The 21,480-nt window shown below is 34.7% G+C and overlaps 3 protein-coding genes across 4 annotated transcripts in view; 1 reads left to right on the top strand and 2 right to left on the bottom strand.

Annotated features, from left to right (window-relative positions):
- LOC105335741 (EGF domain-specific O-linked N-acetylglucosamine transferase) overlaps positions 1-21,480 on the top strand; it is a 132,809-nt gene that overhangs the window by 18,879 nt on the left and 92,450 nt on the right. The window lies entirely within an intron of this gene.
- Positions 2,164-4,922, bottom strand: LOC105335744 (E3 ubiquitin-protein ligase TRIM71-like). Its single transcript, XM_066081900.1, has 2 exons — positions 4,687-4,922; positions 2,164-4,153 (listed from the first exon to the last, which is right to left on the bottom strand). Exon 2 carries the CDS (start codon positions 4,144-4,146, stop codon positions 2,482-2,484), a length of 1,665 nt encoding a protein of 554 aa, XP_065937972.1. The 5' UTR covers positions 4,147-4,153; positions 4,687-4,922; the 3' UTR covers positions 2,164-2,481.
- On the bottom strand, positions 10,187-12,405 carry LOC117682164 (uncharacterized). The gene is made up of 2 exons (XM_034449209.2): positions 12,311-12,405; positions 10,187-11,873 (listed from the first exon to the last, which is right to left on the bottom strand). Exon 2 carries the CDS (start codon positions 11,864-11,866, stop codon positions 10,202-10,204), a length of 1,665 nt encoding a protein of 554 aa, XP_034305100.2. The 5' UTR covers positions 11,867-11,873; positions 12,311-12,405; the 3' UTR covers positions 10,187-10,201.

Here is a 21,480-nt window from a genome sequence, read left to right as displayed (position 1 = left end):
AATGGGGGCGATGGACTTTAACATTGGAGTATATTGAGAAAATCTTTAAAAAATCCTCTTCTTAAAAACTATTGGGCCAGAAAAGCTTAAACTTGTGTGGAAACATCCTCAGATAGTGTAGATTCAAATTTGTTTCAATCATTATCCCGGGGGTTGAGCGGGGACGGAATTGGCGGACCAACTTTTACAAAGGAATATATAAAGAAAATCTTTAAAAATCTCCTTCTCAAAAACTATTTGGCCAAAAAAGCTCAAATTTGGATGGAAGCATCCTCAGATAGTGAAGATTCAAGTTTGTTTAAATCATGGACCCCCGGGTAGGGTGGGGCCACAATGGGGGGGGGGGGGGTCAACTTTTTACAAAGTAATATATAAAGAAAATTTTTAAAAATCTTCTCAAAAACGATTTGGCCAAAATAAATTAAACTTGTGTGGAAGCATCCTCAGACAGTGTAAATTCAAGTTTATTCAAAATCATGATCCCAGTTGGTTGGGGCCACACTGGGGGGGAGGGGGGGGGGGGCTCAAATTTTTACATAGGAAGTTCCAGAGAAAAATCTTCAAAATCTTCTTCAAGAGTATTCAGTCCAAAAAGCAAAAGCAGTAACTTGTGTGAAAGCACAGGTTGTGCAGATTAAAGTTTGATCAAACCATGATTCTCTAGAAAAAGTGGGACCACAAAAGGGGGGGGGGGTGTTATATAGGAAAAGAGTAAAATCTTCTTACAGATAAAACAACAAAAGGGGCTTGATATTTACCATAAAAATAGGTGGATAAAAATCAGCAGATTATTTTTATTTTTTTTAGCAAGATCTACTGTACTTAATTGTCAAGATATTTAAATTTTGATTCTGTTGATTTGATCAGAGTTAAGACTATTATTGCTCAGGTGAGCGATGTGGCCCCTGGGCCTCTTGTTTAAGTTTGTTTGTATTTCAGACAGATGTCACAAAGTTAACATGTTGTAAGGTACATGAAATTATAACTACAGTAAAACATGGTTATATTTAACTCAGTTGTAATGAATTGACGCTTCCAGTAAAATGATTTTCATTCCCTATTACTTTTTTACATGTTGTCAACTGGATGGATAAAACGAATTTCTGTTATAACGAAACAAACTCGCCGTCCCTGGCACTTTAAGACTGATAATTTTTATCAGCAAAGGGTAATCACTTCTTGTAATTCCTGATTGATTCCATGAACTGTATAACTTTAAGCTACTTGTGATTATTTGAGGGATCCAATAAACAATGTTGTGAATTTAGTTTATTGTTTTTTTTAAACATAGTGTTACCCTGTTCTGCTATTCTTTCTTTCCGTCATTCAATCATTCCACCATTAATTATTCCGATCATTATTTTCACAACTGTCACACACATTCAACTCAAATTTGATATATGGGTCTGTCATATGAATATACAGGATGAGTTTGAATTTGGTCCAAGTCCGATGATTTTTGACAAAATTATCTCTCTTGAAATTAGAAAAAAAAGAGAAATGCTCAGTTTCCGCTCTCTGACATTGGAAGGGGGACACACACACACACACACACACACACATTTCATACGTTGGTTATTTACTAGGAAATACAGCTTGAGTTAGAATTTGGTTTGAGACTGATGATTTTTGTTATGCCTTTTGAACTTAATAAAAAAAATGGGAAATTCTTAGTTTCCTCTCTCTCTCTTTTTAAGTGATGTATATATAAAATTTTAATTTCATATAGGCTTAATTTTTTAGAAAATATAGGTCAAAATTGAATTTGGTTCCAGTCCAATGATTTTTGACAGAGTTGTGCCTATTTAAATTAATAAAAAGAATAGGAAATTCTTAGTTTCCGCTCTCTGCCTTTTTAAGTGATGTATATATAAAATTTTAATTTCATATAGGCTTAATTCATTAGAAAATATAGGTCAAGTTTGAATTTGGTTTCAATCTGATGATTTTTGACAGAGTTATGCCTCTCGAACTCAAACGTGTTAAAGGTAAATGAGTAATTTTCAGGGAATTATAACTTCTTCTGGAATGGAACAAATGTTATACTGAATTAAGCATTTGAAATTTTGGCTGTCTGAGGGGGGCATTCTTTTCTTATTTAATTATATTTTTTATATATATATATAAATATAAAATACAAGTGAAATTCACAAATAGCATGTTGTCTATTCAAACAAAATCTCCAAAATTAAATGATAATTTTTAAAGTTGTACTAGTGCATTTATTGTTTAAGAACTTAACACATGCTTACTCTGCCATTCATGATGTATCATTGTCAGGTAATGGGGGGGAGCGTTGGGTATGTGAGCTTGCTCACTTTTTCTTTACTTAATGAGAAATGAAGAGATAGAATTAAAGAATTAATTAGTATCAGGAGTGTATTTAATAAAAAATCCAAGCAATAAACATCAATATACTAAGAACAATTATGTACGGTCACTTTTGTTTTATTCCCATCTCATCTTATAAATGGATGATGTTTATTTTAAATATTTGATTTTCTTTACATTGCCTTTGTTGTTCTCACACACAAACAGATTGTCATTATTGTCCACACATAAATCACGAGGATCCTCCAGATCACAGTTATCAATGTAACGGAGAAACTGTCCATTCTGATCCAGAATGTGGATACAATGGTTGCCACTGTCTGATGTCAGGATATGACTCTGACTGTCTGTTGTGATACCCCAGGGACTAAATGGTTTGTTCTTGGTAGTTGAGGGATGACCGGTGTATCTCCATCTGAGTTTTCCGTCCTGATTAACCACCACTACTGCACCAGCCCAACTGTCAGCTACACAGATGTCATGGTTTCTGTTCTCTGTGATGTATTTAACATAACCATTCCCTGAATACAGAGGTTTACCTTCATCGTCAAATTGAATGGTTAGTTTCTCTGAAGATCCTGAATAATGGACAACCTTAGATTGAATGTAATCATCACTGAACATGGTAACCAGGAGATCACCAGTAGAGGTGACACACAGCTGACTAGGCCCCCATCCCTGTAATCTGATTAACTTTTTTGTCTGTTCATTCTTTACTTTATACACTGACCTTGTTGACCAGTCAGAGTACAGTAGATACCCATCACTGTCTACAGCTATATCATAAGGACAACTACCTGATTTTATCTGGATTGTTTGGAGGAGTGAACCTTTACTGTTGAAGCATTTGATTTCATTAGGCGTTCCACTCGTCCATATTTTGTCTTCATTCAGACAGGTAACACTGCAAAGATATTCATGCCCGATCTGTATTGTGCGAAAAAACTCCGGTTCATCCAGTAGTTCTCTGACTGTAGTGTTTGGTTGGTTTAGGAACAAGATATTGTCTTCTGTGGCTGTAGATAATGGGGTGATCTGTCCAAACAAACTATACAGCTTCTCATGGTCTATTGGTTTTGGAATGAATGTTGGCAGTGATACCTGAACCTTGGGTGGAATCTTGCTAAACTCACTAATCCTAGAACTGTATTCAATGGTAGAAGATACCTCAATGGATTTCTCAATTTCTCGTATGGCCAATAATGATTGTTTTATGACAGACTGTATCTGTGTGATTTGATTCAAATGTTTCTGTAAAATTTCTCTATGTTGCACTTTTATTTCGCCGATTTCAGTTTTCATTTTGTTGATGATGATGTCGATTTCTCTGTGCCATTCCTCTCCTTGTTTGGACATTGTTATTGTAAGTTTCTCATATCCTCCATCAAGGTTGGCAAGCGTTTGTTCCAATTCCAGAGCAATGTTTTCATAAGTAGGAGAGATATGATTTTCTAACTCTTTGATGTCTTTTTTAAGAACTTCTTTCTTTGTCTTGTAAACTTCTGTTACTTCTACAAAGCTATGTCCTTTGTGCTGTTTAGATGCAGTGCAAGAAGAACAAACAAATATATTGTTGCAATCATCGCATTGAAATTTGCAATTTTTATGTGGATGTGTTTCACATTTCGGATAAATGATGGTTGATCTTCGCTCCTTGAAAGGCACAATTGCATGTTTCAGATATCCATCTGAGATGTGATCTCCAATGCAGGGCTTGCAGAGGTTGAAATGACAAATGTCACAGTAGCTGTGTACTATGGCGGTCTCACAAAGGTCACATCGGTGCACATCTTGGGCAGTAGAACGGAGATCCATGATTGTTCTGTTAAAAAAATAAGAATTAAAGTTTTTGAATTGATTTTTTCAATGATATTAATTTCATAAAAGTATTGCATTTTTAATATGCACACATACAATGTAAGGAATTTACTTTACATGCAAGATGACTTTTTTTTTAAATTTCCTTTTAAATCCAGCTTTCCTTCTTCAAAACTATTGCCTTATTTTAAAATTCTATAAATCATTAGTTTTTTTAAACATAAAGCTGATATAGTTGCGTTTTTAGTGCATTAAGTTGATTATACAAAACATTATTCAAAAACGAAAGTGGCATAATTTGTAATAGTCTAAACACAGGGGCTCGTCACGAAGTTTTTTCAACCTTTTATATATACCACCTCTATACTATAAAATACATTTTATAGTATAGAGGTGGTATATATAAAAGGTTGAAAAAACTTCGTGACGAGCCCCTGTGGTCTAAACGTGATCAAATCACATTCACTTGATTAACGTTACATGTGGCAATGTAAGTAATGATTCAATGAGCGTGTAATTAACGATAGGAATACCAACCTTGTTCACAAGAAAATTCACAATCTCTAACTGACTGATAGGCGTGCCCCAAACATGACTGGTCCTGCTCTGAATGGAACCACCTGATCGGAGCTGAACAAACCTATAAGAGTTACTTCCCGTTCATCGCTATCACTGTTGTCTGGCAGTTGACCTTATTTAAGGTTTTTTAACAGTCTGGTTGGATATTTCTTAATTTTTATAGAAGACTTGTAACGCATATTTTTTTCTTAGGAAATTAGTCAATTAAAATATCCATTCATTTTTTTTTTCTAAATAAGGCAAATCCCACGTAATTTAATGTAATGCTACAAAAGGAAAAATGTAAATGTAGCGTATTGATAAATCTGTAGTTATAGAATATCAAATGCATGATATCACACTGCGTTATTTAAATTATCATATTTACATTCTACTGTGTTTTTTTTATTAAATTCTGTAATCTTCAAATGCCTCTAAATGCAACAAGTAATCAAAGATCAAATTGATGAGTTTTATTATTACGTCACAAACGTTGAACGCTGTAAACTGCAACGACACAAGAGAAAATCAAAGTTCACGCTTGTGGCAGTTACTGTGGCTCTTCAGTTAATATTAACTTACCCTTAGGATAAGATAGGAATTTTAAGGTATGAATCACATTTTCAGACAAGGCAAGAAGTTAAAAAATGTAAATGTAAGCAGTAAATCATGATTTTTTGAAGTATACACTCTCATAACTGCAGCGGTGTGTGCAAACAAATTTTCATAACGCTCAAACGCGCGTTACTCAATTTGTATGCACATAAATATAACATAAGAACATAGATAGAACATAAATATGCATTATGCCTGCTGTTCAATTCATTTCAATGAATCTATATACTTGAATAAAATACTTCTTAAATTAATTAAAACGTGCCTTGATTCTTTACTCATCCTTGAATTATTTATATAATGCATTATTCTTATATGCCTGTATTTGCATACGTAAAAAACTTAAACACAGGAGAACCCCTCTTTACACAAGAAAAAGTAGAAATTTAATGAAAGCAATTTCATATCCATATAAATGACTTTTGAAGTTTTGATTTTTAAAGTTTTTGTTTTTAAAGCATTGCAATTTAATATCGGAAAAAATTATGATAACTGGAACATCTTAAAACTGTATATATAAAGATGTTTGATTTTTTTTGTCAAGTCATTATCTAAGATGAAATTATTATTGGAAAGGTTATATATTTTGGTGTTCAATAGCAGCAGTACTGAAAGGTGATATTTAATATTAAAAACATCATTAAGTTTTTACGTATCACAGAGGACAGGTCCTCTTTTCTTGTTTTGAAATGTTTTAACCATGCAGATTTTCTTCCTAAACAGACCGAATAAGGTGAAAAACTAGAACAAAGTTATAGCTGTTCCCAAATTTAGGAGAGCTTCGAGACACAGAGTTAAGACTAAGGCGTATCCTAAGACTTACTTATAACGTACTATTGTCCAAAGAGAGCCTCTTGGACATGCCTGTAGATATATTATATATATAATACTTAATTAAGAAAAATAAAACGATCAAAACAAGGCAGAACTACACGTAATTAGGCTTTGTTTGTACGATCATCATGGACAAGTTGCATAAAGATAGTTTATGTGAAACTCCAGAAATTCGTTCGGGGAAGAGGGGGGGGGGGGGGGTTCCGAAGAATTATTTTGCCTGGCGTGGGGGAGGTGGGGGAGGTGCAAAGTCTTATTTTTTGTTAATTACATCCCATTTTTCTCAAGATCTTTGCATGTAGTTTTATAACTATGGTTACTGTGAAAAATGTCTTTCAAAAACATTAATGGTGTATAATATCAACAAAGTTATCATGCAAAACATAGATTTCACATTAAGCTTGATGGCAATGATGGGTAAAACCTTTTCTTTTTTGTAACTATGTCATTACAACTGCTAAACTCAAAAGATAGTTAATGTTAATCGTAAGCATTCTTTTTGCTTTAATTTTGATGCATAACAATAAAAGTGTTATCGGTATTTTTTGTCCTTAAGAGCATTAATTACAGTTTTGAACACAATTATGAAAACGATTACAGTGAAGATAAAATATGAATAATGATGTGATTACGAAGTGATATGTTCAAAACGAATTCCAAACTGTAATTACTGTTGGGGATATCCGTATAAATGTTATAACTAAGATTTAGGAAAAAAGGAATCAATCAGCCATGTTTTTACAATAAGGGAGCTGCCGTTCAAAGTACATTTAAATATTAATAGCATTGAAAAGTTAAACAACAAGAGCGATCAAAGGCAATAAATTGAACTCAGTTTTTAGAAAAATATGAAATGAAATGTTGGAACTAAATGAAAAATTATCAAAGATGTTTTTAAATATTGAGATCGGATCAAGTATTTGGTTATAGCAAATATAAGAACATTTGTAATATGGTCACAAGATTAAAGTTACTTCAACATAAAGTTGTTACATGTAAATTCCTATTCTCACCTTCTTAAATTAACTTGCATGGTTGGTTAAACTATACTAGCGGAAAAAAGAAACTGTGCATTATAAAAAAAAATTAGTATATATAATTTTTGTATATCTATTGTTTGTATTTATAAAATTTAAACAATCGATAATGGTAATGTTTTTGACAATATGTTTAGTGAGCACCTGTTGTTTATTGAAGAATTTGTACGCACGAGTTTTACGGGTCAATACTGTTTGGATTAAGAACTGTAAATGATTTGTTTAATCTTTTTTGTTAAGGAAATCACTTTAGTTTCAACAAAATTTACCCCTATGTCATGCCACGACTCAACGAAAACCAACGTAATTGTGCTGATGGGATGCTGTAAGCTGGAATGGTACAAAATACTGTAGCAAGACACTTTGGAGTTCATCGGAAAACCATCCAGTCATTATAGAGACGTTATCAACAATCTGGCAAATCTCAGGATCGACCGCGCTCTGGGCGACCTCGTGTGACGTCACGTCAACAGGACAACCGCATTAGACTTGTGCGTCTGAGAAATCGTTTCCAGACAGCAAGTTTGACTGCCCGTAGCATTCCAGGGCTTCGACCAATTAGTCCAAGAACTGTGCGTAATCGTCTGCGCGAGCAAAACATCAGACTAAGACGTCCAGCGGTGCGCCCAGTACTGCTTCAACGTCCTCATATCGCCAGACTAGCGTGGTGCACACGACATCTGCGATTCAGAATACAGGACTGGGCCAATACTCTGTTCACTTATGAATCCAGATTTCATTTGGATAGCAGTGACGGCCGTTGTAGGGTGTATCATCGCGTTGGGGTGCGTTACCAAGACACTTGTGTTGTGCAACGTCAACAATTTGGTGGAGGTAGCGTTATGGTGTGGGGTGGAATATCAGCACGTGGAAAAACCCCTCTACCAAATGTCAATGGAAATCTCACCGGCATACGCTATCGAGATGAAATTATTCAGCGTCATGTGATACCCTTCATACAGAGATATCAAAATCAAATCACTCTGCACTAAGACAACGCAAGGCCACACGTTGCACGTGTAGTCATGGACTTGTTTGTTCACCAGAATGTCGATGTCTTGCCTTGGCCAGCTATTTCCCCCGATTTGTCGCCGATCGAGCACGTCTGGGATGAAATGGAAAGACGTTTACGCCGTTTACCAAATCAGCCAGTGACACTGACTGATTTAGGCCAGGCTTTTACCAACATCTGGAACAACATCCCTCAAGCATTTCTGAACACTTTCGTAGCATCAATGAGGCGTCGCTGTCAAGCCTGCGTGGATACAAAGGATGGTCACACATGTTATTAATTTTGTTAATTCAATTTCAAATAACAGTGACTTTCGAGTGTGCTTAAATTGACGTTATTCGACGTTGACATTAATGTGTTATGAGATGTTGTTACGAATACATGTGTTAACAGTATTACAAAAATAAAATTTGTTCATTGTAATGTTTAAATGTTTTTCATATATCAAATAATGCACAGTTTCTTTTTTCCGCTAGTATATATTGACGCCTTTTTATTAATAAACAATTGTTACTTCCATATTAAAGTTTATATAGATATCCCGGACTTTTTTAAAGTTCGTGTTTGCTCTGCGTCTAATTTGTTGTTTTTTTTTACTTTTCATTTGGAACACTGTTTGATATCACCACATTTCATCAATTAACAAATTCTACTTCCATTTCTACGTTGACTTGTTATACCACAGTAAACTAATAATGAACTATACCACAAAGTCTGAGTTACCTGTTTTATAGATGTATCCCTAGAAAAAAAATCATGGTAACCTGACAACAAAACTTACTTTTGTAGCAATATACCTATATCGCCTGCAGATAGGATTTTTGTCATTAAGTTGATTCTATGCGCAAGGGCATGCTCTACGTATGATTAATTTCTATAACGAGGCAAGCTACTGACAAACAAGATTTAACAATATATTTTCAACAGTCTTGATTAAAGCCTTCATCAAAAGTTCTATAGTCGATACAACGACCTTGTCAGCAAATACAATCTTCTGCTAGATCGAATATTTACTGATAAAACGGCGGATGTGACCGGTCAGCAGAGGATGTTCAATTCTCCATGGCACCAGATTCTGCCTCTATTTTTTTAGAGACCAGTCTTTGCTCTTCTCTTGATTTTTGAATTTACCTCTGGAATTTTGATTTAGAACACTGTTCATTATCGCTACATTTCACATGCATGTAGCACTCACTAGTAATTTTTTAATGATGACTTTTTTTATTCAGACTAAATAAGACACCCATTTACATATTGAAACTCTTCTAAATTAAATGAACACTATCTTATATTACTAATCATGAAATGCAATATCATGATTAAGCTTAAGATTTATTGTGTATCTTTGATTTGTGAATAACTACTAATACCACTCCAAGGCAAAGAATCTTTATTGTTTAGATAAATTTAAAAACACTTCATATTGATACTTTGAAGAAAATGTCTTGATTGTATTTATTTCTATTTCCAAAATTTGTGTATTTAATGCTAATACTCTGCCATTCATTATACAGCATTGTGAAGTAATGGGGGAGCGTGGGGTATGTGAGCTTGCTCACTTTTTCTTTAATTAATAGTAAATGAAGGGATATAATTAATCAATTTGTATAAGGAATGTATTTTATAAAACAACCCAGCAATGAACATCAATATACCAAGAAAAATATGGATGGTCACATTTGTTTTATTCACATCTCATTTTATCATTAATGGTGTCTATGTTAAGTATTTGATTTTCTTTACATTCCCTATGTTATTCTCACACACAAACAAATTGTCATTATTATCCACACATAAACCATAGGGATACTTCAGATGGGGTGTGGGTTATGTGAGATTGCTCACTTTTTCTTTAATTAGTGATAAATGAAGGGATAACATCAAAGAATTAATTAGCAAAAGCAATTTATTTTATAAAAAATCCTAGCAATGAATACACAACAAATATGAATGATCTCTTGTTTTATTCACATCTCATTTTATCAATTGATGATGTCTACTTTAAATACTTGATTTTCTTTACATTGCCTGTGTTGTACTCACCCACAAACAGATTGTCATTATTGTCCACACATAAACCATAAGGATACTTCAGATCACAGTTATCAATGTAACGGAGAAACTGTCCATTTTGATCCAGAATGTTGACACAATAGTTGTTATAATCAGCTGTCAGGATATGGCTCTGACTGTCTGTTGTGATGCCACGGAGTTTAAATGGTTCGTTCTTTGTAACTGAGTGATGACCGGTGTATATCCATCTGAGTTTCCCGTCCTGATTAACCACCACTACTGTACTGGCCCCACTGTCAGCTACACAGATGTCATAGTTTCTGTTCTCTGTAATGTATTTTGTATAAAAATTCCCTGAGTACAGAGGTTTACCTTTATCATCAAATTGAATTGTTTGTTTCTCTGTAGATCCCAAGTAATGGACAACTTTGGATTGAGTCCAATTATCACTGGACATGGAAACCAGGAGATCACCTGTAGAGGTGACACACAGCTGATGAGGCCTCCATCCCTGTAATCTAATCAACTCTTCTGTCTGCCTATTCTTTACTTTATTCACTGTTTTTGTTTCCCATTCAGAGTACAGTAGATCCCCATCACTGTCTACAGCTATATCTATGGGCCATCCCCTTGATTTTGTGTGGATTGTCTGGAGGAGTGAACCTTTGATATTGAGGCATTTGATATCATTGGTCTGTCCACTCGTCCATATCCTATCTTCATTAACACAGGTAACATGGAATATTTTTTCATACCCAGTCTGTATTGTGGTAACAAGCTCCGGTTCATCTTGTAGTTCTCTAACTGAAGTTTTGGGTTGGTTCAGTGAAGAAACATTTTCTTCTGTAGCAGTAGATAATGGGGTGAACTGTCCAAACAAACTATACAACTTCTCACGGTCTATTGGTTTTGGAATGAATGTTGGCATTGGTACCTGAACTTTGGATGGAAGCTTGCTGAACTCTCTGATCTTTGAGCTGTATTCAATGGTAGGAGATACTTCTGTGGATTTCTCAATTTCTCGTATGGCCAATAATGATTGTTTTATGACAGACTGTATCTGCTTGATTTCATTCAAATTTTTCTGTAAAATTTCTTTGTGTTGCACTTTTATCTCGCTGATTTCAGTTTTCATTTTGTTGATAACGATGTCGATTTCTTTGTGCCATTCCCCTCCTTGTTTGGACATTATTGCTGTAAGTTTCTCATATCCTACATCCAGGTTGGCAAGCGTTTGTTCCAATTCCAGAGTAATTTTTTCATAAGAAGGAGAAATATGATTTTCTAACTCTTTAATGTCTTTTTTGATAACTTCTTTTTTTGCATTGTAAACTTCCGTAACTTCTACAAAGTTATGTCCTTTGTGGTGTTTAGATGCAGTGCAGGAGGAACAAACCAATATATTGTTGCAATCCTCGCACTGAAGTTCGCAATTTTTATGCGGATGTGTTTCACATTTCGGATAAATGATGGTTGATCTTCTCTCCTGGAAAGGCACAATTGCATGTTTCTGATATCCATCTGAGATGTGATCTCCAATGCAGGGCTTGCAGAGGTTGACATGACAAAAGTCACAGTAGCTGTGTACTATGGCGGTCTCACAGAGGTCACATCGGTGCACATCTTGGGCAGTAGAACGAGGATCCATGGTTCTTCTGTTAAAAAAATAAGAATTAAAGTTTTTGAATTTATTTTTTCAATGATATTAATTTTATAAAAGTATTGCATTTTTAATCTGCACACATACAATGTAAGGAATTTACTTTGCATGCAAGATGACGTAATTTTTATTTCACTTAAAATTCAGCCTCCCCTTCAGGTTTTTTTTTCAGTCGGACGATGATACAAACCATGAAGCATATTCCAAAAACCACTGCCTTATTTTATAATTCTACAAATCATTAGTTTTTAAAACATAAAGCTGATATAGTCGCGTTTTTAGTGCATTAAGTTGATTATACAAAACATGAATCAAAACGAAAGTGGTATAGTTTGTCATAGTCTAAACGTGATCATATCACATTCACTTGATTACATGTGGCAATGTAAGTAATGATTCAATGAGCATGTAATTAATGATAAGAATACCAACCCTGTTCACAAGAAAATTCACAATCTTTAACTGTCTGATAGGCGTGCCCCAAACATGACTGGTCCTGATCGGAGTTGAAAAAAACTATAAGAGTTACTTCCCGTTCATCGCTATCACTGTTGTCTGGCAGTTGACCTTATTTGAGGTTTTTTAACAGTCTGGTTGGATATTTTTTAATTTTTATCGAAGACTTGTAACGCATATTTTTTTTCTCAGGAAAATTAGTCAATTAAAATATCCATTCATTTTTTTTCTAAATAAAGCAAATCCCAGGCAATTTAATGTGATGCTACAAAAAGACAAAATGAAAATGTAGCGTATTGATAGATCTGTAGTTATAGAATATCAAATGCATGATATCACACTGCGTTATTTAAATGATCAACAATACAGGTGTTTTTCTGTAATAATCAATTATTGTTTTGTCAGGAAACAGAGAAGTTTCCTAAAACTTCAATCAAAAGTTTAGATGATCATTATATTAAAATTTAGTGTAAATTATTTTATAATAATTATTAAAGTTGATGAACCGATAAATTTAATTGCATACCGTTTATAAGCACTAATTTATGATGTACCAAAATCAATTTGTTGGCCGTGAACTTCTGTCTAATATCCCAATGCTGTCAATCAGGAGAGAACATAAATAGGCATTATGCTTGCTGTTCAATCCATTTCAATGTATCTATATACTTGAATAAAATACTTCTTAAGTTAATTAAAACGTGCCTTGATTCTTTCCTCATCCTTGAATTATATATATAATGCATTAATTTTATATGCCTGTTTTGCATACTTAAAAAACTTAAACACAGGAGAACCCCCTCTTTACACTAGAAAAAGTAGAAATTTAATGAAAGCAATTTCATATTCACATAAATGACTTTTAACTTATATCGTAGACAAGTTTTGATTTTTTAAGTTTTTGTTTTAAAAGCATGGCAATTTAATATCGGAAAAAATTATGATAACTGGAACATCTTAAAACTGTTTGTATAAAGATGTTTGATTTTTTTTTTCAAGTCATTATCTAAGATGAAATTATTATTGGAAAGGTTGTATATTTTGGTGTTCAATAGCAGCAGTACTGAAAGGTGATATTTAATATTAAAAACATCATTAAGTTTTTACGTATCACAGAGGACAGGTCCTCTTTTCTTGTTTTGAAATGTTTTAAGCATGCACATTTTCTTCCTAAACAGACCGAATAAGGTAAAAAACTAAAACAAAGTTATAACTGTTCCCAAATTTAGGAGAGCTTCGAGACACAGAGTTAAGACTAAGACGTATCCTAAGACGTACTTATAACGTACTATTGTCCTAGGAGAGCCTCTTGGACATGCCTGTAGATATATTTTATATATACTACTTAATTAAGAAAAATAAAACGATCAAAACAAGGCAAAACTACACGTAATTAGGCTTTGTTTGTACGATCATCATGGACAAGTTGCATAAAGATAGTTTATGTTAAACTCCAGAAATTTTTTCGGGGAAGGGGGGGGGGTTCCGAAGAATTATTTTGCCTGGCGTGGGGGAGGTGGGGGAGGTGCAAAGGCTTATTTTTTGTTAATTACATCCCATTTTTCTCAAGATCTTTGCATGTAGTTTTATCGTAAGCATGCATTCTTCTTGCTTTAATTTTGATGCATAACTATAAAAGTGTTATCGGTATTTTTTGTCCTTAAGAGCATTACTTGCAGTCTTGAACACAATTACAATGAAGATAAAATATAAATAATAATGTGATTGCGAAGTGATATGTTTAAAACAAATTCCAAACTGTATTTACTCTTGGGGATATCAGTAAACATGTTTAAACTAATATTTAGGAAAAAAGGAATCAATCGGCCAAGTTTTTACAATAGGGGAGCCGCCATTCAAAGTAGATATGAATATAAATAGCATTGAAAACAAGAGCGATCAACTGCATTGACTTGAGCGTAAAGAAGCATGCAGATCTTGGTGTAAACAGAGTCAAAACCATGCGTCAAAGTTTTCAGAAAAATATGAAATGAAAAAATGGAACTAAATGAAAATTTTTAAATATTGACATCGGCTCAAGTATTTGGTTATAGCAAATATAAGAACATTTGTGATATGGTTATAAGATCAAAGTTACTACAACACAATCTTAATCACAAATCTAGTCACATGTAAATTCCTATTCTCACCTTCTTAACTTGCGTGGTTTGTTTAACTACTAAAATGAAGTACTTCCAGATATGAAGGTTAATTTCAGTTATTAAGATGCTTGAGTAGGATTAAGGCTCTGATAGCTCTTATCTTATCTCGTCATTTGTTTAAGTTTCTACTACATGTAATCCCAACCATTTTCATGGTAATGTTGCTATGACTATTTAACAATGGTTGCGTCAAATACAGAGCCTAATCTTGATCATTCCGAAGCATAAACAGGTTAAAGTTTTAGAGGCAGATCAAAGCAGGTTTGAGTATTGACCTGGTTTTACTTTCAAATAAATAATTGTCCAATAAAGACTGCCACCATGTGTGTAACGATTTATACGTACTTTGTAACATTAGAATTGTTCATCAGATAAATGGTCTGCTCTTGGTTATCAAGGTTATTTTAAACAATTAAGGAAAGTTTGTATGGTTGATGTCTCTGTCTCTGTTGATGTCTCTGCCTTTGTATAGCATAAGCAAGGTTTGGATGGGAATCCTGATTTGAAATTGAAAAACGTTTAATTGCTACCAGCTTACTTTATTATATTGTTTTACTATTGTTCTTAAAATTTATCTTTTAGGTCATCTTGGTATTGCTTAACAATTAATGACCTAAATGCATAATGATGTAACCTTTTGTAATTTAGAATTGTGAGCACAAAATACTAAGTACGGAATTAGGTAACAAAACAATTATTTAATGCCTGAATAGTCAAAAGACCCGAATATTTTCCCTTGGTGCAGGGAATAGCTTAGTATGATCTATTGCCCTCGGCCGTTGGCCTCGGGCAATAGATCATACTGAGCTGTTCCCTGCACCTCTGGAAAATATTCGGGTCTATTGACTGCTCAAGCATTAAATAATTGTATATTGTTATACTTTCATGTTAAATACTGAAATCTGATTGGTTAAGACGTTCATAATCTGTTCTATTACCCTCAGCGTTAGCAACGCACTTAGCAACGGGTAACATTAAAAATTGTTACATGCGCAAAAATTATGCGCGTACGGTTCGCTGTAGAATTCACGTTATTCCTATATAAAAGCAGTAAAATGTTCTCAAAAATTAAGACATTCAGTATAACAAAATAAATAGTGCCTGTTTGAGAGGATAACAGTTGAAATTGACACCCCTCGAAAACCATTGTCAACCTCCGCTTCGCGTCGGTTGACAATGATTTTCTCGGGGTGTCAATTTCAACTGTTACTCTCCCAAACAGGCACTATTTATATAATGTTATTTGACATTATAACACATAATGAAAAATATGATACATGTATTATGCTATTACCAGACATATAATTTCATATAATATTAAATCATGATAATTTGATACATTCAGAATATCTAATATACATAGTTGTACAATGTGCATCCAAGTATAATATGAAACAACTCGAATTGCAATTGATAAACTGCACCATCGTCTGCTTAAAAGATTAAATCATATATTAACAACAAAAAGATATATTATGATATTTCTTCTTGTTATACAGCTTTTGTTCTTTTTTTTAATTTGTTATTGAATCATATATTATTTATCAAAAATTTCCTTTTTATATATAAAATACAATTCATGTTTGTAATAGTTCATATCGTATGAAATGATATTATAAACATTTTTCTCGTTTACATCTTGATTCAGAGTATTACGCACTTTTATCTTAATCAACATAGTGACAGGCAATACTTTGATTCAGTGAGTTTTATATTAATCTATAATAAACCAGACACGAACGATCACGCACGATACATGAACGATCACGCACGATACACGGACGATCACTAACTTACTGAATTTTCACGATTCACGAACAAAAACGATAAAACACCCAACCTAACGATTCTACACCATTAAACATGCAAAATCAAAATTAAATTTCAAGATTAGAATTAAGGAAACATATTGCTTAAATTTGTATTGCTTTATGTTTGTGTTTTATTGAAAAGCGGCATGAACCACAGGATGAATCTCTGCCATTCAGTCAATTGAAAGGTGACTGAAAGGTGACTAAAATGTGACTGAATGGCATAGCTGTGCCATTCAGTCACCTTTCCAGACCATTCAGTTAACATTCAGTTGACTGAATGGCAGAGCTTCATCCTGTGAACTTTAGTCATGCACTGTTTTATACATTACGAGTAAACAATTTTATACATTCATACACAAATTATAGGAATTTTTTTTGTCTGCATAACAAATTATAACTTCTATCATAGGTTAAAGAAAATTAAGTGTAAAAGAAATGAAGATAATGCATAAACTACACGAAATTATTTACCGGTACATACAAGTTTACTGTTTATGTAATCCAATTCCCTTACATACGATTTAATTATGCGTAAATTTGTTACCTTGTTCCATAGAATTTCGATTTTTCACATCCAATATTTTCATAATTTACAGTACAAAATTGATTTATTTCTATATATTCTAAATTTTAAAGCGTCTAAATAAATTTTATTTCAAATAAATGTTTATACAATGTACCAGATAGGAATGCGTATCGTATTCTTATTTGAAAAAAAAAAACGTTGGAAATAATCGTCTAGTTTAAAACGGGGAATGGGGAAGCTTGACCGCTTTCATTCAACGTGTCACTCTTGTTAATAAGATTAAAATTATTTCAAGACACAATGGGTGCTTGATATAGACTGATTATAAATTATGCAAGAATAAGTCGACCGAACAAAGGATTGAATGAGCTATGGAAATACTTACTAAATGTATTTAACGACGACAGAGAGAACGAATGTTATATAATAATGAATAAACTGTCAATGCTCTTCTATAAAAAAATTAAGTTCAAATTGTTTTACAAAAACTACTTGTCGTTGTTTTAAGAATAAATCCTGGCATTCCGTAAAAAAAAGTTACAAAACGAAAAACCCGCACGATCACGCACGAACACGCACGGTGAAAAACGCAAACTATTTTTCCTGATACACGAACGATCCCGCACGTTACACGAACGATCACCCACGTTGCACAAACTATTTAACACGATTGGCGTGTCAACAATAATGTTGTTACCACTGTAAGAATAAAAATTGCTTGAACCTTGCATTTGGCTATAAATGTATTTTATGTGCACTGTTAATTATGTTTTGATAATTGTTATGAATTAGAAATGTACTTAATTAACTTATTCTATTTTAACTGGATGGAGGAAATATATTTCAATCTTTCTTTTGTTTTTAAATTGATAAAAATTCAAAAAAATGGCGTCGCCCAGTGAGGGCGCCGTTATTCCGCCTGGGAGTGAAATCTGTGAAAAAATGAACTGTGGAACCAGTCTCGTGCCTGTAAGTAGCCAAGACCCTCAGTTTAGTTGTGCACTGTTAGAAAATCAAGCTCATATTAATTGTGGCTTTGAGTATTATCCTCAAAATACAGACTTTGTGCAAGCTGTCACCAACGGCTTATGTAGTGGTGTGAGTGACGCTCACTCTACAGTCGAATTTACAAACACAACCAGCACAAATGTTTACGCTTCGTTTGATCATGCACTTCAAAATCTTCCTAGTGAATTATATGTGCAAAAACTTCTCGAAATCACATCGAACAACGAACAGCTTATTAAAGAATATAGATATGCACTACTTGTGAAAGCAAAAACTATTCAGGGGTGCCCAACGGGTAAACTTATGACCAGAAAAACAACAAAAAGTTGCCCAAGTTCCACTAGATACGCAAGAGACTGTTTTGCGCTTTATTTGTTCTGCAATGGCGACAGTTCGCATGTATCGGATGTGTTTGATAAATCAAAACCAGATCATAATAATGATAATAATGAGTTTCCGATTCAATCGGTTATCGAACTTCGTTCGCTTACTCAAGCGTTATTGCAGAGAGTTACCGAACTTGAAAAAGCACAATCTAGCTATGTTAAGACTATAGAATCTCTTAAAAAGTCAGTCAATGCTCTGAAAGCAGAAAATGTAACCCTTTCGAATACAACCAACAAGTTGCAATCCGACTTTGTTTCACACGCAACAGTATGCGAGACTGCTCGCAAAAACACCAAAGCTCAGTTAAAGAAACTCGACGGTCTCGACTTTATTGAGTACCAAGCTGTGAACAAAAAAATGAGTGACGAACTATCAAGAGTATCCAAAGTATGTGTTAATTTACAAAAACAAATTTCAAACACAAAAGCACAAAAATCGTATGCTTCAGCTGTTTCCCCGCAGAAGGCCCTTACGCCAACCGAGGTGGAACTTAACGGGACTTCACACCTGAACGAACAAGCTAACAGTACCTATTCAAATAGTGCTGACTGTCCTGTTATGCGTCTGCCGATAAACGCTAATGACAAACCTTCCCCGTCTGAAACGATCAGACCGAATTCACAGTACTCGTCCAATCGTTCCGACAAAAACGACTCTGCCGTTAATAAAGGCAAAAATGCCACAAATCAGCACACACACTCGGACAAGAAAACAATGGAAGACCACTCTGGTCAACATAATTCCACCCCAGACTCACGTTCCATGTCGTCTGCAGTCCGTACTCGAGAATCTACCAACAAGAATTCCGAAATACCCGGTGATCACAGTGATCGTAGTGATCTTGTTCACGCCAACAATGTTGCTAGAGACACGCGTACGCCATATGCGGACGCATCTCCAAACACTGTAACTCTTAAATCAACAAACGGCGCTGCAATGTCGCAAACAATCAACATCTCCAACGACAGACCTAAAAACGCTTCTGAACCGAAACGACTCTATTTTCCCAGAAAAGGTCAAGTTTCCGACTTGAAGCAAGCGCCTGCTTCTCTCACACTTACCAACAATACTACAGGTGCCACAGAGGACGCTGACATATTTGAAGGCGTTACCCGCAGACGTAATGCACGTTTCTATATCTCTGGAATAAGTCCGCGGTCTACACAACTCGGTATGATAAACTTCCTGAAGGACAGAGGAATATCCGTTTCATTGTGTGTTCTCTTTAAACCTAAACGCGAAGGTGCACGACGGAACGCTAAAATCAATGTATCTCTGAAAGATGCGTTTACAATTGAGTCCGAAAATTTCTGGCCTAAAGGGATTTCCTGCAGACCCTGGCTTAGCAACAAACAGTGGCAGGACAGAATTGCGCGTTCGGACGATGCCGAATCTGACGATGAAGACCAGGACCCTCAAAACCGCGATGTTGATTAAAGAGACATTTTTTGTGTCTTTTTTTCTGTGTATCTTATCAATTGTTTTACATATGTCTCATAACCTCAGCATCCTCGCATGGAATGTAAGAGGCATCATGTCCTCTTCATTATGTTTGTCAAATATGCTTGATCTTGTTAAATGTGATATTGCTATAATATCTGAGCACAAACTTAAGTGTGACAATGTTTCATATCTGGACTCTGTCCACCCAGACTACCTTAGTTATGTTTGTATAGAACCTACTGGTAACAATACATCTACACAGTGCTCTCGCTATTTGGGTAAAGGGGGCATTGCTATTATGTACAAAAAGGAGCTTGAATTGTCTATATGTCTGTTAACAGATTTAGATTCTACTCGCATCATTGGAATAGAACTCAAAACGTCATGTGACCGATCTTTGTTCATTTTTGGGGTTTATCTCCCCTCTGATAGTGCTATTCAACCATATGCATCAGAACTGAACCTTTTGGAAGATCTTGTAGCTCATTACTCATTACTGGGTGATGTAGTAATTGGGGGTGATTTCAATGCTAGCTCTTATGAAGAAGACCTTCAGCATACAAATTTGTATAAATCAAAATTGTTAAAGGGATTTCTCACACGTAACAATATAGGACGTCCTCGTGCTGATTTTAGTACATCTGGTTCAGGCTATACATTTACCTCAACACAGACTACTCTAGATTTTATATTTTGTAGTAGTTCTCTTTGTAAGCACGTTAATTCGTACCATGTGTATGAGGAAGGTTCATTTAGCTGTACATCAGATCACCTCCCAGTTGCAATTAATATTGATATTCATGTTAAAAATCGTATTTTACATAAATCGTTTAAGAGCTTACCTGCATGGCACAAAGCTGAATCTTGTAAACTTGAACAATACCAAGAGCATGTTTCTAGAGAGTCTGCTTGGTTATTAGATAGACATCTTGATTGTGTTAATGACATTGAAAACTTTTGTTCTGATCTAAATTATATGTTACATGACGCTGCGTCCACAACAATTCCAACTTCCAAATATAGACCATACTTGAAACCCGAATGGACACCGAAAGTCAAGCATCTCCATGCCCTAGAACGTCAAAAACGCAGAATATGGATAAGTGAAGGACGGCCCCGTGGCATGTGTCATGAATCGTATAAAAACTACAAGCGTGCTAAGAGGGATTTTCGGAATGGACTCCAATCTGCACACGACGAATTTACGACAAAAGCGTTCAAGGACATTGACGAGGCTTCCGAATGCGACGTTCGACTCTTCTGGAAGTTGATCAAGCGCCAGCGACCTCGAAGCTCTCGCTCCTATCCAGAAATAGAACTCGGAGATGACACATTTACAGATCCTAGTGATATTGCTAACGCATTTGCACATCATTTTAAAGACGTTTACAACCCTAAGGACAACGACTCGTTCAACCCTGTGTTTTACCAATCTATTGAAACCCTGTACAAATCCTTAAAAACCGAAACGATGCTTAACAACTTTTTTCCTGGAGGTTACATCAGCATGGACGAAATCTCCACACTTATTCGTGATCTGAAACGTAGAAAAGCTCAAGGAAAAGATTTCATCCAAAACGAACACATCATTTATGGTGGCTCAGAACTGAATCTCTGTTTGCTTCATTTATTTAACTCTATTATTAAATCTGGCCAGATCCCAGATTCTTGGAAAAGGGACATTATTGTTCCCATACACAAAGGAGGTAATAAGCCAAAGAAATCCCCAGATAGCTATAGACCGATAGCTTTACTCCCTTGCCTTTTAAAACTGTTTGAAAAGATTTTACTTACCAGGATCAAAAC

This window comes from Magallana gigas, chromosome 4 (genome assembly GCF_963853765.1).
Source record: "Magallana gigas chromosome 4, xbMagGiga1.1, whole genome shotgun sequence".
In the NCBI taxonomy this organism is placed as follows: Eukaryota; Metazoa; Mollusca; class Bivalvia; order Ostreida; family Ostreidae; genus Magallana; species Magallana gigas.
This window is presented reverse-complemented; position numbering and strand designations above follow the sequence as displayed.